The sequence below is a fragment of the Hyla sarda genome, unplaced genomic scaffold (assembly GCF_029499605.1).
Source record: "Hyla sarda isolate aHylSar1 unplaced genomic scaffold, aHylSar1.hap1 scaffold_66, whole genome shotgun sequence".
Lineage (NCBI taxonomy): Eukaryota > Metazoa > Chordata > Amphibia > Anura > Hylidae > Hyla > Hyla sarda.
In genome coordinates this window covers 360,034-387,609 of record NW_026610675.1, presented here as the reverse complement: position 1 = coordinate 387,609, position 27,576 = coordinate 360,034, and the positions used below count along the sequence as shown (strand labels likewise).

The 27,576-nt window shown below is 47.9% G+C and overlaps 1 protein-coding gene across 5 annotated transcripts in view; it reads left to right on the top strand.

Moving 5' to 3' along the window:
- The window catches only part of TUB (TUB bipartite transcription factor), a 133,852-nt gene that overhangs the window by 92,560 nt on the left and 13,716 nt on the right, over positions 1 to 27,576 (top strand). For all 5 annotated transcript variants that reach the window (XM_056554301.1, XM_056554298.1, XM_056554300.1 and 2 more), the window contains 2 exons: positions 17,181 to 17,232; positions 19,185 to 19,347. In XM_056554301.1, coding sequence (XP_056410276.1) covers positions 17,181 to 17,232; positions 19,185 to 19,347 — 215 coding nt within the window. The remainder of the gene's footprint in view (positions 1 to 17,180; positions 17,233 to 19,184; positions 19,348 to 27,576) is intronic.

Below are 27,576 nucleotides of genomic sequence, written 5' to 3'. Positions count from 1 at the left end.
TCCATAGTGTGACCTCTCTTACAGTATAGACTCCATAGTGTGACCTCTCTTACAGTATAGACTCCATAGTGTGACCTCTCTTACAGTATAGACTCCATAGTGTGACCGCTCTTACAGTATAGACTCCATAGTGTGACCTCTCTTACAGTATAGACTCCATAGTGTGACCACTCTTACAGTATAGACTCCATAGTGTGACTGCTCTTACAGTATAGACTCCATAGTGTGATCTCTCTTACAGTATAGACTCCATAGTGTGACCTCTCTTACAGTATAGACTCCATAGTGTGATCGCTCTTACAGTATAGACTCCATAGTGTGACCGATCTTACTGTATAGACTCCATAGTGTGATCGCTCTTACAGTATAGACCCCATAGTGTGACCTCTCTTACAGTATAGACTCCATAGTGTGACCTCTCTTACAGTATAGACTCCATAGTGTGACCTCCCTTACAGTATAGACTCCATAGTGTGACCACTTTTACACTATAGACTCCATAGTGTGACCGCTCTTACAGTATAGACTCCATAGTGTGACCTCTCTTACAGTATAGACTCCATAGTGTGACCTCTCTTACAGTATAGACTCCATAGTGTGACCTCTCTTACAGTATAGACTCCATAGTGTGACCGCTCTTACAGTATAGACTCCATAGTGTGACCGCTCTTACAGTATAGACTCCATAGTGTGACCTCTCTTACAGTATAGACTCCATAGTGTGACCTCTCTTACAGTATAGACTCCGTAGTGTGACCTCTCTTACAGTATATACTCCGTAGTGTGACCTCTCTTACAGTATAGACTCCATAGTGTGACCTCTCTTACAGTATAGACTCCATAGTGTGACCGCTCTTACAGTATAGACTCCGTAGTGTGACCTCTCTTACAGTATATACTCCGTAGTGTGACCTCTCTTACAGTATAGACTCCATAGTGTGACCTCTCTTACAGTATAGACTCCATAGTATGACCTCTCTTACAGTATAGACTCCATAGTGTGACCTCTCTTACAGTATAGACTCCATAGTGTGACCTCTCTTACAGTATAGACTCCATAGTGTGACCGCTCTTACAGTATAGACTCCATAGTGTGATCGCTCTTACAGTATAGACTCCATAGTGTGACCGCTCTTACAGTATAGACTCCATAGTGTGACCTCTCTTACAGTATAGACTCCATAGTGTGACCTCTCTTACAGTATAGACTCCATAGTGTGACCTCTCTTACAGTATAGACTCCATAGTGTGACCTCTCTTACAGTATAGACTCCATAGTGTGACCTCTCTTACAGTATAGACTCCATAGTGTGACCGCTCTTACAGTATAGACTCCATAGTGTGACCTCTCTTACAGTATAGACTCCATAGTGTGACCTCTCTTACAGTATAGACTCCATAGTGTGACCTCTCTTACAGTATAGACTCCATAGTGTGACCGCTCTTACAGTATAGACTCCATAGTGTGATCTCTCTTACAGTATAGACTCCATAGTGTGACCTCTCTTACAGTATACACTCCATAGTGTGATCTCTCTTACAGTATAGACTCCATAGTGTGACCTCTCTTACAGTATAGACTCCATAGTGTGACCTCTCTTACAGTATAGACTCCATAGTGTGACCGCTCTTACAGTATAGACTCCATAGTGTGACCTCTCTTACAGTATAGACTCCATAGTGTGACCTCTCTTACAGTATAGACTCCATAGTGTGACCTCTCTTACAGTATAGACTCCATAGTGTGACCTCTCTTACAGTATAGACTCCATAGTGTGACCTCTCTTACAGTATAGACTCCATAGTGTGACCGCTCTTACAGTATAGACTCCATAGTGTGACCGCTCTTACAGTATAGACTCCATAGTGTGACCTCTCTTACAGTATAGACTCCATAGTGTGACCTCTCTTACAGTATAGACTCCATAGTGTGACCGCTCTTACAGTATAGACTCCATAGTGTGACCGCTCTTACAGTATAGACTCCATAGTGTGACCTCTCTTACAGTATAGACTCCATAGTGTGACCTCTCTTACAGTATAGACTCCATAGTGTGACCCCTCTTACCGTATAGACTCCATAGTGTGACCCCTCTTACCGTATAGACTCCATAGTGTGACCTCTCTTACAGTATAGACTCCATAGTGTGACCTCTCTTACAGTATAGACTCCATAGTGTGACCTCTCTTACAGTACAGACTCCATAGTGTGACTGCTCTTACAGTATAGACTCCATAGTGTGACCTCTCTTACAGTATAGACTCCATAGTGTGACCTCTCTTACAGTATAGACTCCATAGTGTGACCTCTCTTACAGTACAGACTCCATAGTGTGACCGCTCTTACAGTATAGACTCCATAGTGTGATCGCTCTTACAGTATAGACTCCATAGTGTGACCGCTCTTACAGTATAGACTCCATAGTGTGATCTCTCTTACAGTATAGACTCCATAGTGTGACCGCTCTTACAGTATAGACTCCATAGTGTGACCTCTCTTACAGTATAGACTCCATAGTGTGACCGCTCTTACAGTATAGACTCCATAGTGTGACCTCTCTTACAGTATAGACTCCATAGTGTGACCTCTCTTACAGTATAGACTCCATAGTGTGACCTCTCTTACAGTATAGACTCCATAGTGTGACCTCTCTTACAGTATAGACTCCATAGTGTGACCTCTCTTACAGTACAGACTCCATAGTGTGACCTCTCTTACAGTATAGACTCCATAGTGTGACCGCTCTTACAGTATAGACTCCATAGTGTGACCGCTCTTACAGTATAGACTCCATAGTGTGACCTCTCTTACAGTATAGACTCCATAGTGTGATCTCTCTTACAGTATAGACTCCATAGTGTGACCTCTCTTACAGTATAGACTCCATAGTGTGACCGCTCTTACAGTATAGACTCCATAGTGTGACCGCTCTTACAGTATAGACTCCATAGTGTGACCTCTCTTACGGTATAGACTCCATAGTGTGACCGCTCTTACAGTATAAACTCCATAGTGTGACCTCTCTTACAGTATAGACTCCATAGTGTGACCTCTCTTACAGTATAGACTCCATAGTGTGACCTCTCTTACAGTATAGACTCCATAGTGTGACCTCTCTTACGGTATAGACTCCATAGTGTGACCTGTCTTACAGTATAGACTCCATAGTGTGACCTCTCTTACAGTATAGACTCCATAGTGTGACCTCTCTTACGGTATAGACTCCATAGTGTGACCTGTCTTACAGTATAGACTCCATAGTGTGACCTCTCTTACGGTATAGACTCCATAGTGTGACCTGTCTTACAGTATAGACTCCATAGTGTGACCTCTCTTACAGTATAGACTCCATAGTGTGACCTCTCTTACGGTATAGACTCCATAGTGTGACCTGTCTTACAGTATAGACTCCATAGTGTGACCTCTCTTACAGTATAGACTCCATAGTGTGACCTCTCTTACGGTATAGACTCCATAGTGTGACCTCTCTTACAGTATAGACTCCATAGTGTGACCTCTCTTACGGTATAGACTCCATAGTGTGACCTGTCTTACAGTATAGACTCCATAGTGTGACCTCTCTTACAGTATAGACTCCATAGTGTGACCTCTCTTACGGTATAGACTCCATAGTGTGACCTGTCTTACAGTATAGACTCCATAGTGTGACCTCTCTTAAGGTATAGACTCCATAGTGTGACCTGTCTTACAGTATAGACTCCATAGTGTGACATCTCTTACAGTATAGACTCCATAGTGTGACCGCTCTTACAGTATAGACTCCATAGTGTGACCCCTCTTACAGTATAGACTCCATAGTGTGGCCGCTCTTACAGTATAGACTCCATAGTGTGGCCTCTTACAGTATAGACTCCATAGTGTGACCTCTCTTACAGTATAGACTCCATAGTGTGACCGCTCTTACAGTATAGACTCCATAGTGTGACCGCTCTTACGGTATAGACTCCATAGTGTGACCTCTCTTACAGTATAGACTCCATAGTGTGACCGCTCTTACGGTATAGACTCCATAGTGTGACCGCTCTTACGGTATAGACTCCATAGTGTGACCTGTCTTACAGTATAGACTCCATAGTGTGACCTCTCTTACAGTATAGACTCCATAGTGTGACCCCTCTTACAGTATAGACTCCATAGTGTGATCTCTCTTACAGTATAGACTCCATAGTGTGACCTCTCTTACAGTATAGACTCCATAGTGTGACCTCTCTTACAGTATAGACTCCATAGTGTGACCGCTCTTACGGTATAGACTCCATAGTGTGACCTCTCTTACGGTATAGACTCCATAGTGTGACCTCTCTTACGGTATAGACTCCATAGTGTGACCCGTCTTACAGTATAGACTCCATAGTGTGACCTCTCTTACATTATAGACTCCATAGTGTGACCGCTCTTACAGTATAGACTCCATAGTGTGACCTCTCTTACAGTATAGACTTCATAGTGTGACCTCTCTTACAGTATAGACTCCATAGTGTGACCGCTTTTACAGTATAGACTCCATAGTGTGACCGCTCTTACAGTATAGACTCCATAGTGCGACCTCTCTTACAGTATAGACTCCATAGTGTGACCTCTCTTACAGTATAGACTCCGTAGTGTGACCGCTCTTACAGTATAGACCCCATAGTGTGACCTCTCTTACAGTATAGACTCCATAGTGTGACCTCTCTTACAGTATAGACTCCATAGTGTGACCTCTCTTACAGTATAGACTCCATAGTGTGACCGCTCTTACAGTATAGACTCCATAGTGTGACCTCTCTTACAGTATAGACTCCATAGTGTGACCGCTCTTACAGTATAGACTCCATAGTGCGACCTCTCTTACAGTATAGACTCCATAGTGTGACCGCTCTTACAGTATAGACTCCATAGTGTGACCTCTCTTACAGTATAGACTCCATAGTGTGACCTCTCTTACAGTAGAGACTCCATAGTGTGACCTCTCTTACAGTAGAGACACCATAGTGTGACCTCTCTTACAGTATAGACTCCATAGTGTGACCTCTCTTACAGTATAGACTCCATAGTGTGATCTCTCTTACAGTATAGACTCCATAGTGTGTCCCCTCTTACAGTATAGACTCCATAGTGTGACCTCTCTTACAGTATAGACTCCATAGTGTGACCTCTTACAGTATAGACTCCATAGTGTGACCTCTCTTACAGTATAGACTCCATAGTGTGACCGCTCTTACAGTATAGACTCCATAGTGTGACCTCTCTTACAGTATAGACTCCATAGTGTGACCGCTCTTACAGTATAGACTCCATAGTGTGACCTCTCTTACAGTATAGACTCCATAGTGTGACCTCTCTTACAGTATAGACTCCATAGTGTGACCTCTCTTACAGTATAGACTCCATAGTGTGACCGCTCTTACAGTATAGACTCCATAGTGTGACCTCTCTTACAGTAAAGACTCCATAGTGTGACCTCTCTTACAGTATAGACTCCATAGTGTGACCGCTCTTACAGTATAGACTCCATAGTGTGACCTCTCTTACAGTATAGACTCCATAGTGTGACCTATCTTACAGTATAGACTCCATAGTGTGACCTCTCTTACAGTATAGACTCCATAGTGTGACCTCTCTTACAGTATAGACTCCATAGTGTGACCGCTCTTACAGTATAGACTCCATAGTGTGACCGCTCTTACAGTATAGACTCCATAGTGTGACCTCTCTTACAGTATAGACTCCATAGTGTGACCGCTCTTACAGTATAGATTCCATAGTGTGACCGCTCTTACAGTATAGACTCCATAGTGTGACCTCTCTTACAGTATAGACTCCATAGTGTGACCTCTCTTACAGTATAGACTCCATAGTGTGACCTCTCTTACAGTATAGACTCCATAGTGTGACCTCTCTTACAGTATAGACTCCATAGTGTGACCTCTCTTACAGTATAGACTCCATAGTGTGACCGCTCTTACAGTATAGACTCCATAGTGTGACCTCTCTTACAGTATAGACTCCATAGTGTGATCTCTCTTACAGTATAGACTCCATAGTGTGACCTCTCACAGTATAGACTCCATAGTGTGACCTCTCTTACAGTATAGACTCCATAGTGTGACCTCTCTTACAGTATAGACCCCATAGTGTGATCTCTCTTACAGTATAGACTCCATAGTGTGACCGCTCTTACAGTATAGACTCCATAGTGTGACCGATCTTACTGTATAGACTCCATAGTGTGATCTCTCTCACAGTATAGACTCCATAGTGTGACCTCTCTTACAGTATAGACTCCATAGTGTGACCTCTCTTACAGTATAGACTCCATATAGTGTGACCTCTCTTACAGTATAGACTCCATAGTGTGACCTCTCTTACAGTATAGACTCCATAGTGTGACCGCTCTTACAGTATAGACTCCATAGTGTGACCTCTCTTACAGTATAGACTCCATAGTGTGACCTCTCTTACAGTATAGACTCCATAGTGTGACCGCTCTTACAGTATAGACTCCATAGTGTGACCGCTCTTACAGTATAGACTCCATAGTGTGACCTCTCTTACAGTATAGACTCCATAGTGTGACCTCTCTTACAGTATAGACTCCATAGTGTGACCGCTCTTACAGTATAGACTCCATAGTGTGACCTCTCTTACAGTATAGACTCCATAGTGTGACCGCTCTTACAGTATAGACTCCATAGTGTGACCTCTCTTACAGTATAGACTCCATAGTGTGACCTCTCTTACAGTATAGACTCCATAGTGTGACCTCTCTTACAGTATAGACTCCATAGTGTGACCTCTCTTACAGTATAGACTCCATAGTGCGACCTCTCTTACAGTATAGACTCCATAGTGTGACCGCTCTTACAGTATAGACTCCATAGTGTGACCTCTCTTACAGTATAGACTCCATAGTGTGACCGCTCTTACAGTATAGACTCCATAGTGTGACCCCTCTTACAGTATAGACTCCATAGTGTGACCGCTCTTACAGTATAGACTCCATAGTGCGACCTCTCTTACAGTATAGACTCCATAGTGTGACCTCTCTTACAGTATAGACTCCGTAGTGTGACCGCTCTTACAGTATAGACCCCATAGTGTGACCTCTCTTACAGTATAGACTCCATAGTGTGACCTCTCTTACAGTATAGACTCCATAGTGTGACCGCTCTTACAGTATAGACTCCATAGTGCGACCTCTCTTACAGTATAGACTCCATAGTGTGACCCCTCTTACAGTATAGACTCCATAGTGTGACTGCTGACCCTGACAGTTTGTTACAATGTATCAGTCCAGGTTATTTAGGTCACAAAGAATTGTCCGCACAGGATACATTGTAACAAACTCTCAGCTGTACGAAGTGTTGTGCTGTGATGGTCGATCACCCTCTGGTTGAAAAATACGTTAACAATCAGCGGAATATTCTATGATATGATTAAGGAAATGTCGTACTGACTGTGAAGGGTCTGTATCTAATCCTTCAGTTTGATACTGTCTGCTGAGCCCCCATATCTAATCCTATCGTGTGTGATACTGTTTGATGGGTTTATGTATCTAATCCTGTGCTGTGTTATACTGTCCGCTGACATTATGTATCTAATCCTATTATGTTTGATACTGGCTGCTGAGCTGCTTTATTACAGTCTATCGCATAGGATTCTGTATGTGGAGCTGCTGTATCTAAGATAACCATAAATTATACTTTCTACTGATTCACTGTATCTAAGCTGTTCATTCGTGATATTGTCTCCTGAGCCAATGTATATAAGCCAATTGTGTGTGTGTTCTGAGCTGCTGTATCTAAGCCTTTTATGTGTGTTACAGTTTTCTGGGATGCTGTATCTAAGCCTTTTATGTGTGTTGCAGTTTTATGGGATGCTGTATCTAAGCCTTTTATGTGTGTTACAGTCTTCTGTGCTGCTGTATCTAATCTCCATCCGCGCTCTGTATCTAAGTCCCATTATGTCCCAGAAATATTCTGCTCATTAATTTCCGTCCTCGTCCGGAATATTCCGCATGTAATGAGGTGTCGGCCACCTGCGCCGGAGAGTGCGAATAAAATGGATGAGATCGGATACAGAGTCATGTTAACGGGGGATATTTCATTAGTCCTGTGTGAGATGGATACATTGTACCGCACCTGGGTGATCACACTGTAACAAATCTGCACCGAGAGTCACCAAGGAGAACTGAGAATAGATTGTGATCTCCTGGGGTCAGGGATGATGGGAGTGATACATTGTATGATAGGAGATTAGATTGTGAGCTCCTGGGGTCAGGGATGATGGGAGTGATACATTGTATGATAGGAGATTAGATTGTGATCTCCTGGGGTCAGGGATGATGGGAGTGATACATTGTATGATAGGAGATTAGATTGTGAGCTCCTGGGGTCAGGGATGATTGGAGTGATACATTGTATGATAGGAGATTAGATTGTGATCTCCTGGGGTCAGGGATGATGGGAGTGATACATTGTATGATAGGAGATTAGATTGTGATCTCCTGGGATCGGGGATGATGGGAGTGATACATTGTATGATAGGAGATTAGATTGTGAGCTCCTGGGGTCAGGGATGATGGGAGTGATACATTGTATGTGATAGGAGATTAGATTGTGATCTCCTGGGGTCAGGGATGATGGGAGTGATACATTGTATGATAGGAGATTAGATTGTGATCTCCTGGGGTCAGGGATGATGGGAGTGATACATTGTATGATAGGAGATTAGATTGTGAGCTCCTGGGGTCAGGGATGATGGGAGTGATACATTGTATGATAGGAGATTAGATTGTGATCTCCTGGGGTCAGGGATGATGGGAGTGATACATTGTATGATAGGAGATTAGATTGTGAGCTCCTGGGGTCAGGGATGATGGGAGTGATACATTGTATGATAGGAGATTAGATTGTGATCTCCTGGGGTCAGGGATGATGGGAGTGATACATTGTATGATAGGAGATTAGATTGTGAGCTCCTGGGGTCAGGGATGATGGGAGTGATACATTGTATGATAGGAGATTAGATTGTGATCTCCTGGGGGTCAGGGATGATGGGAGTGATACATTGTATGATAGGAGATTAGATTGTGATCTCCTGGGGTCAGGGATGATGGGAGTGATACATTGTATGTGATAGGAGATTAGATTGTGATCTCCTGGGGTCAGTGATGATGGGAGTGATACATTGTATGTGATAGGAGATTAGATTGTGATCTCCTGGGGTCAGGGATGATGGGAGTGATACATTGTATGTGATAGGAGATTAGATTGTGATTTCCGGGGGTCAGGGATGATGGGAGTGATACATTGTATGATAGGAGATTAGATTGTGATCTCCTGGGGTCAGGGATGATGGGAGTGATACATTGTATGATAGGAGATTAGATTGTGATCTCCTGGGGTCAGGGATGATGGGAGTGATACATTGTATGTGATAGGAGATTAGATTGTCAGCTCCTGGGGTCAGGGATGATGGGAGTGATATATTGTATGATAGGAGATTAGATTGTGATCTCCTGGGGTCAGGGATGATGGGAGTGATACATTGTATGTAATAGGAGATTAGATTGTGATCTCCTGGGGTCAGGGATGATGGGAGTGATACATTGTATGATAGGAGATTAGATTGTGATCTCCTGGGGTCAGGGATGATGGGAGTGATACATTGTATGTAATAGGAGATTAGATTGTGATCTCCTGGGGTCAGGGATGATGGGAGTGATACATTGTATGATAGGAGATTAGATTGTGAGCTCCTGGGGTCAGGGATGATGGGAGTGATACATTGTATGTGATAGGAGATTAGATTGTGATCTCCTGGGGTCATGGATGATGGGAGTGATACATTGTATGTGATAGGAGATTAGATTGTGATCTCCTGGGGTCAGGGATGATGGGAGTGATACATTGTATGATAGGAGATTAGATTGTGATCTCCTGGGGTCAGGGATGATGGGAGTGATACATTGTATGTGATAGGAGATTACATTGTGATCTCCTGGGGTCAGGGATGATGGGAGTGATACATTGTATGTGATAGGAGATTAGATTGTGATCTCCTGGTGTCAGGGATGATGGGAGTGATACATTGTATGATAGGAGGTTAGATTGTGAGCTCCTGGGGTCAGGGATGATGGGAGTGATACATTGTATGATAGGAGATTAGATTGTGATCTCCTGGGGTCAGGGATGATGGGAGTGATACATTGTATGTGATAGGAGATTAGATTGTGATCTCCTGGGGTCAGGGATGATGGGAGTGATACATTGTATGTGATAGGAGATTAGATTGTGAGCTCCTGGGGTCAGGGATGATGGGAGTGATACATTGTATGTGATAGGAGATTAGATTGTGATCTCCTGGGGTCAGGGATGATGGGAGTGATACATTGTATGATAGGAGATTAGATTGTGATCTCCTGGGGTCAGGGATGATGGGAGTGATACATTGTATGATAGGAGATTAGATTGGGATCTCCTGGGGTCAGGGATGTTGGGAGTGATACATTGTATGATAGGAGATTAGATTGTGATCTCCTGGGGTCAGGGATGATGGGAGTGATACATTGTATGATAGGAGATTAGATTGTGATCTCCTGGGGTCAGGGATGATGGGAGTGATACATTGTATGATAGGAGATTAGATTGTGATCTCCTGGGGTCAGGGATGATGGGAGTGATACATTGTATGATAGGAGATTAGATTGTGATCTCCTGGGGTCAGGGATGATGGGAGTGATACATTGTATGATAGGAGATTAGATTGTGAGCTCCTGGGGTCAGGGATGATGGGAGTGATACATTGTATGATAGGAGATTAGATTGTGATCTCCTGGGGTCAGGGATGATGGGAGTGATACATTGTATGTGATAGGAGATTAGATTGTGATCTCCTGGGGTCAGGGATGATGGGAGTGATACATTGTATGATAGGAGATTAGATTGTGATCTCCTGGGTTCTGGGATGATGGGAGTGATACATTGTATGTGATAGATTAGATTGTGAGCTCCTGGGGTCAGGGATGATGGGAGTGATACATTGTATGATAGGAGATTAGATTGTGATCTCCTGGGGTCAGGGATGATGGGAGTGATACATTGTATGTGATAGGAGATTAGATTGTGATCTCCTGGGGTCAGGGATGATGGGAGTGATACATTGTATGATAGGAGATTAGATTGTGATCTCCTGGGTTCTGGGATGATGGGAGTGATACATTGTATGTGATAGATTAGATTGTGAGCTCCTGGGTTCTGGGATGATGGGAGTGATACATTGTATGTGATAGATTAGATTGTGAGCTCCTGGGGTCAGGGATGATGGGAGTGATACATTGTATGATAGGAGATTAGATTGTGATCTCCTGGGGTCAGGGATGATGGGAGTGATACATTGTATGATAGGAGATTAGATTGTGATCTCCTGGGTTCTGGGATGATGGGAGTGATACATTGTATGATAGGAGATTAGATTGTGATCTCCTGGGGTCAGGGATGATGGGAGTGATACATTGTATGATAGGAGATTAGATTGTGATCTCCTGGGGTCAGGGATGATGGGAGTGATACATTGTATGATAGGAGATTAGATTGTGATCTCCTGGGGTCAGGGATGATGGGAGTGATACATTGTGTACTCGGAATCAATGATCTCTTTCAGTGGTCGGTGACTATGGGGGGCTTCACTTCCTATCCCAGAGTGTCGGTCATGAATGATCAGTATTGAGGGTCCGGCGTTCTCCTTGGATCGGACTCTTTAAGACGTTTGTGTGGCAGCAGGTGCTGAGGAAGACGCGGGGTCTGTGCCCAGACACATGAATAGGGGGCCGCATGATGTAATGCCCTGAGCTTCCTGCATGGGGGGCCGCTTCATCTCCGGCAGCACAAGGAGGTTTTATGTCCAACACGGAGGAGAGAAGGACATTAATGTAAAGGAGGACCCCCCCCCCCCCCCCCCCGGGCCCCCAGATACCTCCAGGACCCCCGAATGGCAAATGAGACAGTGGGGACATATCACAGAACTAACATTCAGGACCTTGGAGGAGCTGGGTGGGCTCTGCAGCCCTATGGATACGGGCAATGTATATGTCAGGATTTTCCAACAAGGCTGTTTGCAGACATGCTGGGATTTGTAGTTTTTCATCACCTGGAGGCCCCCTGGTTGGGAAACACTGGTATATACAATGTACTGAAAACCAGAAGAGGAGATTATGTGTCCGTACCGGGCAATGTCATTTCCCTGATCAATACCAGGCAGGATCAGTAATCTGCAGGATCAGTACCAGGTATGATCCGTATCGGACAGGATCAGTAATCGTCAGGATCAGTACCAGGTATGATCCGTATCGGACAGGATCAGTAATCAGCAGGATCAGTATCGGACAGGATCAGTATTCTTCAGAATCAGTATCAGGCAGGATCAGTATTCTGCAGGATCAGTATCAGGCAGGATCAGTAATCTGCGGGATCAGTATCGGACAGGATCAGTAATCTGCATGATCAGTATCAGGCAGGATCAGTAATCGGCAGGATCAGTAATCGGCAGGATCAGTAATCTGCAGGATCAGTACCAGGTATGATCAGTATCAGGTAGGATCAGTAATCGGCAGGATCAGTATTCTGCAGGATCAGTATAAGGCAGGATCAGTAATCTGCGGGATCAGTACCAGGTATTATCAGTATCAGGCAGGATCAGTAATCGGCAGGATCAGTATCAGGCAGGATAAGTATCATGCAGGATCAGTATTCTGCAGGATCAGTATCAGGCAGGATCAGTAATCTGCGGGATCAGTACCAGGTATGATCAGTATCTGGCAGGAATCGGTTTTTGGGCAGGATCAGTGTAATGCAGCATCAGTACCAGGCAGGATCAATATCAGACAGGATCAGTATGATGCAGGATCAGTATCAGGCAGTCTTAATATATTCAGAGTATCAGATCCATCACAACTTGTTGCCATTTTCCGGTAGCAGGAGATCAGCCTTTAGTATGTGAGCCCTCTATGAGAAGACCACCCCTAATCCAGACGGCCCCCTAATCCAGACGGCCCCCTAATCCAGACGGCCCCCTAATCCAGACGGCCCCCTAATCCAGACGGCCCCCTTATCCAGACGGCCCCCTTATCCAGACGGCCCCCTTATCCAGACGGCCCCCTTATCCAGACGGCCCCCTTATCCAGACGGCCCCCTAATCCAGACGGCGCCCTTATCCAGACGGCCCCCTTATCCAGACGGCCCCCTTATCCAGACGGCCCCCTTATCCAGACGGCCCCCTAATCCAGACGGCCCCCTAATCCAGAAGGCCCCCTAATCCAGACGGCCCCCTAATCCAGACGGCCCCCTAATCCAGACGGCCCCCTAATCCAGACGGCCCCCTAATCCAGACGGCCCCCTAATCCCGACGGCCCCCTAATCCCGACGTCCCCCTCATCCCGACGTCCCCCTCATCCCGACGGCCCCCTCATCCCGACGGCCCCCTAATCCCGACGGCCCCCTAATCCCGACGGCCCCCTAATCCCGACGGCCCCCTAATCCCGACGGCCCCCTCATCCCGACGGCCCCCTCATCCCGACGGCCCCCTCATCCCGACGGCCCCCTCATCCCGACGGCCCCCTCATCCCGACGGCCCCCTCATCCCGACGGCCCCCTCATCCACACGGCCCCCTCATCCAGACGGCCCCCTCATCCAGACGGCCCCCTCATCCAGACGGCCCCCTCATCCAGACGGCCCCCTCATCCAGACCGCCCCCTCATCCAGACCGCCCCCTCATCCAGACCGCCCCCTCATCCAGACCGGGGTTCCCCATTACTGATGCATTCTAGGAGGAGACCATCCTGCCTGTATATTGGTGAGATGCTTGCTGCTCCTTGTAGTTCTCCTTTCAGAGTCATCGGCGGTGTCCGGAGGGGTTAAGCTGTATTGCGGGGTCTCTGACGTGTTGCGGCTGTTTTCTCTCACTGTCGTCTTGTCGTATCGCAGATGATCTCGCCATCGTCTCGGCCCCCTCTAATGCGCAATTATACTGAGGATAGATCTAATAAGAGGCGAAATGGGGGAGCGGTCCGAGTGCTCAGAGCGCCCAATTACCTCCCCTGGCCCATCAGGAGGCGCCGCTGTGAGGTACGGTCTGGTGCCGGAGGCCCCCCTTAATGGCCGGGGAGGGGGGCTCCTATCCAGATCCATTACCTATTATAGAGATAACAATCCCATCCCGGCACCATTACAAGCAGAACACATTGTATCCCCGATGTACCGCAGGCAGCTCATGTGCAGAGCTCGGATACAGTTTAGATCAGCAAATCCCAACCAGGGTGCCTCCAGCTGTTGCAAAACTACAACTCCCAGCATGTTCAGAAAGTGAACGGCTAGGACAGAATCCATCTGCAGATTCTAAAGCAGTGTTTTCCAACAAGGATGCCTCCAGCTGTTGCAAAACTACAGCTCCCAGAATGCTAAAAGCTGTCCATGCATGCTGGGAGTTGTAGTTTTGCAACAGCTGGAGGCACACTGATTAGGATGTCAGAGGGGAGAAAAGTCGGGCAAGTGTCCTCCTGCTGAATACATGTAAAAGTGTATGGAGGGATGGGTAGTGATCTTATGTGAAATATCTGGCCTCTGTCGCAAAACTACAACTCCCAGCATGCGCGGACAGCCATTGGTTGTCTGGGCATGCTGGAAGTTGTAGTTTGCAACAGCTGGAGGTACCCTGGTTTAGATCCAGCTCTGATCATAATTTACCAAATGATACTGAATACAATCACAAATACTGTTCACCTCCGGAGCTGCACTCACAATTCTGCTGGCTTCCTGTTACCAGAGAGTGGTGTGAGGCCAGTTATACAGTGGGGATGAAAAGTTTGGGCCCCCCAGCTAAAATTTGTATTAATGTGCATAAAGAAGCCAAGGAAAGATGGGAAAATCTCCAAAAGGATCAAATTACAGATTAGACCTTCTTATAATATGTCACCAAAAGTTACATTTTATTTCCATCATTTACACTTTCATAATAACAGAAAACAAAAAAATGGCGTCTGCAGAAGTTTGTGCCCCCTGCAGAATTTATAGCATGCACTGCGCCCTTTATACAGCTGAGACCTGCCAGTGTCATGGATTGTTCTCAATCATCATCTGGGAAGACCAGGTCATGTCATCTCAAAGGTTATAAATGCCCAGACTCATCTGACCTTGCCCCAACAATCAGCACCACGGGTTCTTCTAAGCAGTTGTCTAGAAATCTGAAACTGAAAATAGTTGACGCTCACAAAGCTGGAGAAGACTATAAGAAGATAGCAAAACATTTTCAGATGTCAATATCCTCTGTTCACAATGTAATTAAGAAATGGCAGTCATCAGGAACAGTGGAAGTTAAAGCAAGATCTGGAAGACCAAGAAAAATATCAGACAGAACAGCTCGCAGGATTGTGAGAAAACAATTCAAACCCCACGTATGACTGCACAATCCCTCCAGAAAGATCTGGCAGACACTGGAGTTGTGGTTCACTATTCCACTATAAAGAGATACTTGTACAAATATGGTCTTCATGGAAGAGTCATCAGAAGAAAACCTCTTCTACGTCCTCACCACAAAAATCAGCGTTGAACTTTGCAGATGAACATATAGACAAGCCTGATGCATTTCGGAAACCAGTTCTGTTGACCGATGAGGTTAAAATTGAACTTTTTGGCCGGAATGAGCAAAGGTACATTTGGAGAAGAAGGGGAACATAATTTAATGAAAAGAACCTCTGTCCAACTGTTAAGCATGGGGGTGGATCAATCATGCTTTGGGGTTGTATTGCAGCCAGTGGCACAGGGAACATCTCACGAGTAGAAGGAAAAATGGATTCAATAAAATTTCAGCTAATTTTGGATGCTAACTTGATGCCATCTGTGAAAAAGCTGAAGTTAAAGAGAGGATGGCTTCTACAAATGGATAATGATCCTAAACACACCTCGAAATCCACGGGGGATTACATCAAGAGGCGTAAACTGAAGGTTTTACCATGGCCTTCACAATCTCCTGACCTCAACATAATTAAAAATCTATGGATAGACCTTAAAAGAGCAGTGCGTGACAGACAGCCCAGAAATCTCAAAGAACTGGAAGACTTTTGTAAGGAAGAATGGGCAAAGATACCTCAAACAAGAACTGAAAGACTCTCGGCTGCTACAAAAAGCGTTTACAAGCTGTGATACTTGCCAAAGGGGGCAGAACAAGATATTAACTCTGCAGGGGGCACAAACTTTTGCAGACGCCATTTCATTGTTTTCTGTTATTATGAAAGTGTAAATGATGGAAATAAAATGTAACTTTTGGTGACATATTATAAGAATGTCTAATCTGTAATTTGATCCTTTTGGAGATTTTTCCATCTTTCTTTGGCTTCTTTATGCACATTAATACAAATTGTTACCTGGGGGGGCCCAAACTTTTCATCCCCACTGTATAGTCATAAGTGTGTATAAGATCTGGATCACTCCGGACTGACTGTTACACTGTAACAAATCCTCTACCTTCATACGTAACAATAGACTTTATAATGTGCTCATAACTATTAGAAAAATAGAATATAAGTAACAGAACAATAGAATGGAATTCATAGAACAATAAAATGGAAGTAATAGAATGGAAGTCATAGAACAATAGAATGGAAGTAATAGAATGGAAGTAATAGAAATATAGAATGTTATTCATAGAACAATAGAATGTAACAGAACAATAGGATGGAAGTAATAGAACAATAGGATGGAAGTAACAGAACAATAGAATGTAGATCATAGAAAATGGAATGTAAGTCGTAGAACAATAGAATGGAAGTCATAGAACAATAGAATGTACATCATAGAACAATAGAATGAAAGTAACAGAACAATAGAATGTAGGTCATGCAACAATAGAATGTAAGTAACAGAACAATAGGATGTAGGCCATAGAACAATGGAATCTAGGTCATAGAACGATAGAATGGAAGTCAGAAAAAAACATAGACGGGTTTCAGGTTCTGAACACCTCTAGTCAGAGGCACGACTACAAGTCTGTGGAGACAGCAGATGATGGGAGTAGTAGTTGGGGGGGGGGGGGGGTCACATGGCTGATACTTTGTTACAGATTGATACTCAATTGTTCTTTTTTTGTTTCTGTTGTATTTACGCCTTGTGTTTGTCTTTGCAGTGTTTTGGATGATGAGAGTAGTAGTCTACGGCAACAGAAGCTGGACAGGCAGGTGAGTCCATAGATGTAATGACATAAGCTGGAAACGGATGGAAAGTGTTTATCAATAACGATCAGTAATAATCAGATCAGAGAGGAAAATATTTACTCCTCATCCCGGATCAGTAACAGGAGATAAAATAATATACAGTAATGTAATAGTGATGTCATACAGGGGGCGGGGCTGTGACCACATGTCATTATATTACTATTATATTATATCAGTGATGTCATACAGGGGGCGGGGCTGTCATCACATGTCATTATATTACTATTATATTATATCAGTGATGTCATACAGGGGGCGGAGCTGTGACCACATGTCATTAAATTATATCAGTGATGTCATACAGGGGGCGGGGCTGTGACCACATGTCATTATATTAATATTATATTATATCAGTGATGTCATACAGGGGGCGGGGCTGTGACCACATGTCATTATATTATATCAGTGATGTCATACAGGGGGCGGGGCTGTGACCACATGTCATTATATTATATCAGTGATGTCATACAGGGGGCGGGGCTGTCATCACATGTCATTATACTACTATTATATTATATCAGTGATGTCATACAGGGGGCGGGGCTGTGACAACATGTCATTATATCAGTGATGTCATACAGGGATCGGGGCTGTGACCACATGTCATTATATTACTATTATATTATATCAGTGATGTCATACAGGGGGCAGGGCTGTGATCACATGTCATTATATTACTATCATATCAGTGATGTCATACAGGGGGCGGGGCTGTGATCACATGTCATTATATTACTATTATATCAGTGATGTCATACAGGGGGCAGGGCTGTGATCACATGTCATTATATTACTATTATATTATATCAGTGATGTCATATAGGGGGCAGGGCTGTGATCACATGACATTATATTACTATTATATCAGTGATGTCATACAGGGGGCGGGGCTGTGATCACATGTCATTATATTATATCAGTGATGTCATACAGGGGGCGGGGCTGTGACCACATGTCATTATATCAGTGATGTCATACAGGGGGCGGGGCTGTGACCACATGTCATTATATCAGTGATGTCATACAGGGGGCGGGGCTGTGATCACATGTCATTATATTACTATTATATTATATCAGTGATGTCATACAGGGGGCGGGGCTGTGATCACATGTCATTATATTACTATTATATTATATCATTGATGTCATATAGGGGGCGGGGCTGTGATCACATGTCATTATATTACTATTATATCAGTGATGTCATACAGGGGGCGGGCTGTGATCACATGTCATTATATTACTATATCAGTGATGTCATACAGGGGGCGGGGCTGTGATCACATGTCATTATATTACTATTATACCAGTGATGTCATACAGGGGGCGGGGCTGTGATCACATGTCATTATATTACTATTATATTATATCAGTGATGTCACACAGGGGGCGGGGCTGTGATCACATGTCATTATATTACTATTATATTATATCAGTGATGTCATACAGGGGGGCGGGGCTGTGATCACATGTCATTATATTACTATTATATTATATCAGTGATGTCATACAGGGGGCGGGGCTGTGATCACATGTCATTATATTATTATTATATTATATCAGTGATGTCATACAGGGGGCGGGGCTGTGATCACATGTCATTATATTATATCAGTGATGTCATACAGGACGCGGGGCTGTGATCACATCATTATATTACTATCATATCAGTGATGTCATACAGGGGGCAGGGCTGTGATCACATGTCATTATATTACTATTATATCAGTGATGTCATACAGGGGGCGGGGCTGTGATGACATGTCATTATATTACTATTATATTATATCAGTGATGTCATACAGGGGGCGGGGCTGTGATCACATGTCATTATATTACTATTATATCAGTGATGTCATACAGGGGGCGGGGCTGTGATGACATGTGCCATAATGTATATTCTCTGTATCGGGCAGCGCGCTCTATTAGAACAGAAGCAGAAGAAGAAGCGCCAGGAGCCGCTCATGGTTCAGTCTAACGTGGACGGTCGGACTCGCACTCGCAGGATGAAGCAGTCGGAGGAGCAGGCGCCCCTGGTGGAGTCCTACCACAGCAGTAATAGCAGCACAATCTATCATGGTGAGTGACCACTGAGGGGGAGGAGCCATGGATCCACGTACTCAGTCATGTGATCTTCTATGATGTATACAGATGTGAGATCCACATGTGATCGGGAACAATGAAGAATCTTTATTCCTTATACCCCCATATAATGGCTGATACCAGCGAGCAATAGATTGTATTCACCAGCACAGGGAGACAACAGCAGGATCAGTCACTGGAAGGATCAGTTTCCAGATCGAGGATGGATATGCAGCAGGATGAGTATACAGCAGGAGGAGTATACAGCAGGATGAGTATGCAGCAGGATGAGTATGCAGCAGGAGGAGTATACAGCAGGAGGAGTATACAGCAGGAGGAGTATGCAGCAGGAGGAGTATGCAGCAGGAAGAGTATGCAGCAGGATGAGTATACAGCAGGATGAATATACAACAGGAGGAGTATGCGGCAGGAGGAGTATGCGGCAGGAGGAGTATGCGGCAGGAGGAGTATGCGGCAGGAAGAGTATGCGGCAGGAGGAGTATGCAGCAGGAGGAGTATGCAGCAGGAGGAGTATACAGCAGGAGGAGTATACAGCAGGAGGAGTATGCAGCAGGATGAGTATGCAGCAGGATGAGTATGCAGCAGGATGAGTATGCAGCAGGATGAGTATACAGCAGGAGGAGTATGCAGCAGGAGGAGTATGCAGCAGGAGGAGTATGCAGCAGGATGAGTATGCAGCAGGATGAGTATGCGGCAGGATCAGTAATCGGCAGGATCAGTAACCAGCTATTTTTCTTATTTCCCTCTCTGGTTTTTGCTCAGTTATTGGGTCTTTTCTGATCTGGAGACTTCGTTACATTGTGACAGACGCAGTGAACGATCAGCACCAGACGCTTATCGGGTCGGTAAATGGCGCTGCGCACATCATCCGTTTATACGATACAGATTGTTCCCCCCGTTCTGCATTATAACCTTATGATGTGACAAGATGGACGGTCGTTCCTTATATCTGATCCTGGGAAAGCTGGGTGACAGGCTCTACATTAGCTTTCCCAGTTCACCACTTAACCTGGTTACAGAGGTCGCGCTCATTAAGCTTCATCAATCGTTTCCCTGAGCGCGGCGAATCCTCCGATAATCGTCTGACGCTTCGTAAGACGTCTCATCCACATTCATTACGGCCCAATTCATCTGTTGTTCCCCTGTATCCAGGCAACACTTCACCATGGCAACGCAGCCTCCTTGTACGCCACGTCCTGGGCTGAGGGTTTGTTACAATGTACCAGTCCAGACATTACAGAAATGTATCCTCCTGATGGCGTTTCGATTGTCTAAATCAGTGATCTCCTAAACTACAACTCCCAGCATGCCCAGATGTACAGGAGCCCCATAGCTTCACCCTAGGACCTTATTGGGCATCCGGCCGGGTCTAGGACAAAGTCAATCTGCAGAATCCAAAGCAGTGTTTCCCAACCAGTGTGCCTCCAGCTGTTGCAAAACTACAACTCCCAGCATGCCCAGATGTACAGGAGCCTCAGAGCTTCACCCTAGGACCTTATTGGGCATCCGGCCGGGTCTAGGACAAAGTCAATCTGCAGAATCTAAAGCAGTGTTTCCCAATCAGTGTGCCTCCAGCTGTTGCAAAACTACAACTCCCAGCATGCCAGGACAGCCGTTGGCTGTCCTGGCATGCTGGGAGTTGTAGTTTTGCAACAGCTTGTGGTGCACAGGTTAGAGACCGCTGCTTTATCGGATCCCGGCCCTTTAATTCAATGACTTGTTACAATTGGAATATTTATTTACCTAACGGATAAAATGTATTTACTACAATCTGCAACAATGTAACATTCTGATGTGTAATTCTATCCTTGAAGGATTCCGCCCGTCATGTGACCCCCCCCCCCCCTCCATTCTTGGCTCCGCAATCAGGTGAAGTTATATGGCGAGTGATTGCGGGGGTGGGGGGGGTGAATTCTGCCGCATTATTCCGGACGCGGATCCGCGTTCTCTCTGATTGCGGAGATTGTTCTGAGGCGCGAGGTCAGTTCAGAAACAGAATCAATGAGACAGGGACTGCTACTATCTCTGAGGCCTCACCACATCCGCCATAAAGTGACCCCTCTGTCCTCCTCCTCCTCCAGACTCCTCTGTCCTCCTCCTCCTGACTCCTCTGTCCTCCTCCTCCAGACTCCTCTGTCCTCCTCCTCCTCCAGACCCCTCTGTCCTCCTCCAGACCCCTCTGTCCTCCTCCTCCAGACCCCTGTCCTCCTCCTCCTCCAGACCCCTCTGTCCTCCTCCTCCTCCATACTCCTCTGTCCTCCTCCTCCAGGTCCCTCTGTCCTCCTCCTCCAGACTCCTCTGTCCTCCTCCTCCAGACTCCTCTGTCCTCCTCCTCCAGACTCCTCTGTCCTCCTCCTCCTCCAGACTCCTCTGTCCTCCTCCTCCTCCTTACTCCTCTGTCCTAATCCTTCAGGTCCCTCTGTCCTCCTCCTCCAGACTCCTCTGTCCTCCTCCTCCAGACTCCTCTGTCCTCCTCCTCCAGACTCCTCTGTCCTCCTCCTCCTCCTCCAGACTCCTCTGTCCTCCTCCTCCTCCTGACCCCTCTGTCCTCCTCCTCCTCCAGACTTCTCTGTCCTCCTCTTCCTCCATACTCCTCTGTCCTCCTCCTCCAGACTCATCTGTCCTCTTCCTCCTCCAGACTCCTCTGTCCTCCTCCTCCTCCAGACTCCTCTGTCCTCCTCCTCCTCCAGACTCCTCTGTCCTCCTCCTCCTCCAGACTCCTCTGTCCTCCTCCTCCTCCAGACTCCTCTGTCCTCCTCCTCCTCCAGACTCCTCTGTCCTCCTCCTCCTCCAGACTCCTCTGTCCTCCTCCTACTGACTCCTCTGTCCTCCTCCTCCAGACTCCTCTGTCCTCCTCCTCCTCCAGACCCCTCTGTCCTCCTCCTCCTCCAGACTTCTCTGTCCTCCTCCTCCTCCAGACTCCTCTGTCCTCCTCCTCCAGGCTCCTCTGTCCTCCTCCTCCTCCTCCTCCAGGCTCCTCTGTCCTCCTCCTCCTCCAGGCTCCTCTGTCCTCCTCCTCCTCCAGACTCCTCTGTCCTCCTCCTCCTCCAGACTCCTCTGTCCTCCTCCTCCTCCAGACTCCTCTGTCCTCCTCCTCCTCCAGACTCCTCTGTCCTCCTCCTCCAGACTCCTCTGTCCTCCTCCAGACTCCTCTGTCCTCCTCCTCCTCCATACCCCTCTGTCCTCCTCCTCCTCGAGACCCCTCTGTCCTCCTCCTCCTCCAGACCCCTCTGTCCTCCTCCTCCTCCAGACCCCTCTGTCCTCCTCCTCCTCCAGACTCCTCTGTCCTCCTCCTCCTCCAGACTCCTCTGTCCTCCTCCTCCTCCAGACCCCTCTGTCCTCCTCCTCCTCCTCCAGACCCCTCTGTCCTCCTCCTCCTCCAGACTCCTCTGTCCTCCTCCTCCAGACTCCTCTGTCCTCCTCCTCCAGACCCCTCTGTCCTCCTCCTCCAGACCCCTCTGTCCTCCTCCTCCTCCAGACCACTCTGTCCTCCTCCTCCTCCTCCAGACTCCTCTGTCCTCCTCCTCCTCCTCCAGACCCCTCTGTCCTCCTCCAGACTCCTGTCCTCCTCCAGACTCCTGTCCTCCTCCTCCTCCAGACTCCTCTGTCCTCCTCCTCCTCCTCCAGACTCCTCTGTCCTCCTCCTCCTCCTCCAGACTCCTCTGTCCTCCTCCTCCTCCTCCAGACTCCTCTGTCCTCCTCCTTCTCCTCCAGACTCCTCTGTCCTCCTCCTCCTCCAGACTCCTCTGTCCTCCTCCTCCTCCAGACTCCTCTGTCCTCCTCCTCCTCCAGACTCCTCTGTCCTCCTCCTCCTCCAGACTCCTCTGTCCTCCTCCTCCGGACTCCTCTGTCCTCCTCCTCCGGACTCCTCTGTCCTCCTCCTCCAGACTCCTCTGTCCTCCTCCTCCAGACTCCTCTGTCCTCCTCCTCCAGACTCCTCTGTCCTCCTCCTCCAGACTCCTCTGTCCTCCTCCTCCAGACTCCTCTGTCCTCCTCCTCCTCCAGACTCCTCTGTCCTCCTCCAGACCCCTCTGTCCTCCTCCTCCTCCAGACTTCTCTGTCCTCCTCTTCCTCCATACTCCTCTGTCCTCCTCCTCCAAACTCCTCTGTCCTCCTCCTCCAGACTCCTCTGTCCTCCTCCTCCTCCAGACTCCTCTGTCCTCCTCCTCCTCCAGACTCCTCTGTCCTCCTCCTCCTCCAGACTCCTCTGTCCTCCTCCTCCTCCAGACTCCTCTGTCCTCCTCCTCCTCCAGACTCCTCTGTCCTCCTCCTCCTCCAGACTCCTCTGTCCTCCTCCTCCTCCAGACTCCTCTGTCCTCCTCCTCCTCCAGACTCCTCTGTCCTCCTCCTCCTCCAGACTCCTCTGTCCTCCTCCTCCAGACTCCTCTGTCCTCCTCCTCCTCCAGACTCCTCTGTCCTCCTCCTCCTCCAGACTCCTCTGTCCTCCTCCTCCTCCAGACTCCTCTGTCCTCCTCCTCCAGACTCCTCTGTCCTCCTCCAGACTCCTCCTCCTCCAGACCCCTCTGTCCTCCTCCTCCTCCAGACTTCTATGTCCTCCTCTTCCTCCATACTCCTCTGTCCTCCTCCTCCAGACTCCTCTGTCCTCCTCCTCCTCCTCCTCCAGACTCCTCTGTCCTCCTCCTCCTCCTCCTTCAGACTCCTCTGTCCTCCTCCTCCTCCTCCAGACTCCTCTGTCCTCCTCCTCCTCCAGACTCCTCTGTCCTCCTCCAGACCCCTCTGTCCTCCTCCTCCTCCAGACCCCTCTGTCCTCCTCCTCCTCCAGACTCCTCTGTCCTCCTCCTCCTCCAGACTCCTCTGTCCTCCTCCTCCAGACTCCTCTGTCCTCCTCCTCCTCCAGACTCCTCTGTCCTCCTCCTCCTCCTCCTCCAGACTCCTCTGTCCTCCTCCTCCTCCTCCAGACTCCTCTGTCCTCCTCCTCCTCCTCCAGACTCCTCTGTCGTCCTCCTCCTCATCCAGACTCCTCTGTCGTCCTCCTCCTCATCCAGACTCCTCTGTCCTCCTCCTCCTCCAGACTCCTCTGTCCTCCTCCTGACTCCTCTGTCCTCCTCCTCCAGACTCCTCTGTCCTCCTCCTCCTCCAGACTCCTCTGTCCTCCTCCTCCTCCTCCAGACCCCTCTGTTCTCCTCCTCCTCCTCCAGACTCCTCTGTCCTCCTCCTCCTCATCCAGACTCCTCTGTCCTCCTCCTCCTCCAGACTCCTCTGTCCTCCTCCTCCTCCAGACTCCTCTGTCCTCCTCCTCCTCCAGACCCCTCTGTCCTCCTCCTCCTCCAGACTCCTCTGTCCTCCTCCTCCTCCAGACTCCTCTGTCATCCTCCTCCTCCAGACTCCTCTGTCATCCTCCTCCTCCAGACTCCTCTGTCCTCCTCCTCCTCCTCCAGACTCCTCTGTCCTCCTCCTCCTCCTCCAGACTCCTCTGTCCTCCTCCTCCAGACTCCTCTGTCGTCCTCCTCCTCCAGACTCCTCTGTCGTCCTCCTCCTCCAGACTCCTCTGTCCTCCTCCTCCTCCAGACCCCTCTGTCCTCCTCCTCCTCCAGACCCCTCTGTCCTCCTCCTCCTCCTCCAGACCCCTCTGTCCTCCTCCAGACTCCTCTGTCCTCCTCCTCCTCCAGACTCCTCTGTCCTCCTCCTCCTCCTCCAGACTCCTCTGTCCTCCTCCTCCTCCTCCAGACTCCTCTGTCCTCCTCCTCCAGACTCCTCTGTCCTCCTCCTCCAGACTCCTCTGTCCTCCTCCTCCTCCTCCAGACTCCTCTGTCCTCCTCCTCCTCCAGACTCCTCTGTCCTCCTCCTCCTCCAGACTCCTCTGTCCTCCTCCTCCAGACTCCTCTGTCCTCCTCCTCCAGACTCCTCTGTCCTCCTCCTCCAGACTCCTCTGTCCTCCTCCTCCAGACTCCTCTGTCCTCCTCCTCCAGACTCCTCTGTCCTCCTTCTCCTCCAGACTCCTCTGTCCTCCTTCTCCTCCAGACTCCTCTGTCCTCTTCCAGACCCCTCTGTCCTCCTCCTCCTCCAGACTTCTCTGTCCTCCTCTTCCTCCATACTCCTCTGTCCTCCTCCTCCAGACTCCTCTGTCCTCCTCCTCCTCCAGACTCCTCTGTCCTCCTCCTCCTCCAGACTCCTCTGTCCTCCTCCTCCTCCAGACTCCTCTGTCCTCCTCCTCCTCCAGACTCCTCTGTCCTCCTCCTCCTCCAGACTCCTCTGTCCTCCTCCTCCTCCAGACTCCTCTGTCCTCCTCCTCCTCCAGACTCCTCTGTCCTCCTCCTCCTCCAGACTCCTCTGTCCTCCTCCTCCTCCAGACTCCTCTGTCCTCCTCCTCCTCCAGACTCCTCTGTCCTCCTCCTCCTCCTCCTCCAGACTCCTCTGTCCTCCTCCAGACTGCTCCTCCTCCAGACCCCTCTGTCCTCCTCCTCCTCCAGACTCCTCTGTCCTCCTCCTCCTCCAGACCCCTCTGTCCTCCTCCTCCTCCAGACCCCTCTGTCCTCCTCCTCCTCCAGACCCCTCTGTCCTCCTCCTCCTCCAGACCCCTCTGTCCTCCTCCTCCAGACCCCTCTGTCCTCCTCCTCCTCCAGACTTCTCTGTCCTCCTCTTCCTCCATACTCCTCTGTCCTCCTCCTCCAGACCCCTCTGTCCTCCTCCTCCTCCAGACCCCTCTGTCCTCCTCCTCCTCCAGACTCCTCTGTCCTCCTCCTCCTCCAGACCCCTCTGTCCTCCTCCTCCTCCAGACCCCTCTGTCCTCCTCCTCCTCCAGACCCCTCTGTCCTCCTCCTCCTCCAGACTCCTCTGTCCTCCTCCTCCTCCTGACTCCTCTGTCCTCCTCCTCCAGACCCCTCTGTCCTCCTCCTCCTCCAGATCCCTCTGTCCTCCTATATAAATGGCGCTCTGTAGGATTGGCGCTGTATATAAACGGCGCTTTGTGGGATTGGTGCTGTATATAAATGACGCTCTGTGGGATTGGCGCTGTATATAAATGACGCTCTGTGGGATTGGCGCTGTATATAAATGGCGCTCTGTAGGATTGGCGCTGTATATAAATGGCGCTCTGTGGGATTGGCGCTGTATATAAATGTCGCTCTGTGGGATTGGCGCTGTATATAAATGGCGCTCTGTAGGATTGGCGCTGTATATAAATGGCGCTCTGTGGGATTGGCGCTGTATATAAATGGCGCTCTGTAGGATTGGCGCTGTATATAAATGGCGCTCTGTGGGATTGGTGCTGTATATAAATGGCGCTCTGTAGGATTGGTGCTGTATATAACCTGCGCTCTGTGGGATTGGCGCTGTATATAAATGACGCTCTGTGGGATTGGCGCTGTATATAAATGGCGCTCTGTGGGATTGGCGCTGTATATAAATGGCGCTCTGTAGGATTGGCGCTGTATATAAATGGCGCTCTGTGGGATTGGTGCTGTATATAAATGGCGCTCTGTAGGATTGGTGCTGTATATAACCTGCGCTCTGTGGGATTGGCGCTGTATATAAATGATGCTCTGTGGGATTGGCGCTGTATATAAATGACGCTCTGTGGGATTGGTGCTGTATATAAATGGCGCTCTGTGGGATTGGTGCTGTATATAAATGGCGCTCTGTGGGATTGGCGCTGTATATAAATGACGCTCTGTGGGATTGGCGCTGTATATAAATGGCGCTCTGTAGGATTGGCGCTGTATATAAATGGCGCTCTGTGGGATTGGTGCTGTATATGAATAGCGCTCTGTAGGATTGGTGCTGTATATAAATGACGCTCTGTGGGATTGGCGCTGTATATGAATAGCGCTCTGTAGGATTGGTGCTGTATATAAATGACGCTCTGTAGGATTGGCGCTGTATATAAATGACGCTTTGTGGGATTGGCGCTGTATATAAATGGCGCTCTGTGGGATAGCCGCTGTATATAAATGGCGTTCTGTGGGATTGGCGCTGTATGTAAATGATGCTCTGTGGGATTGGCGCTGTATATAAGTGACGCTCTGTGGGATTGGCGCTGTATATAAATGTCGCTCTGTGGGATTGGCGCTGTATATAAATGGCGCTCTGTGGGATTGGCGCTGCATATAAATGACGCTCTGTGGGATTGGCGCTGTATATAAATGGCACTCTGTGGGATTGGCGCTGTATATAAATGGCGCTCTGTAGGATTGGCGCTGTATATAAATGACGCTCTGTGGGATTGGCGCTGTATATAAATGACGC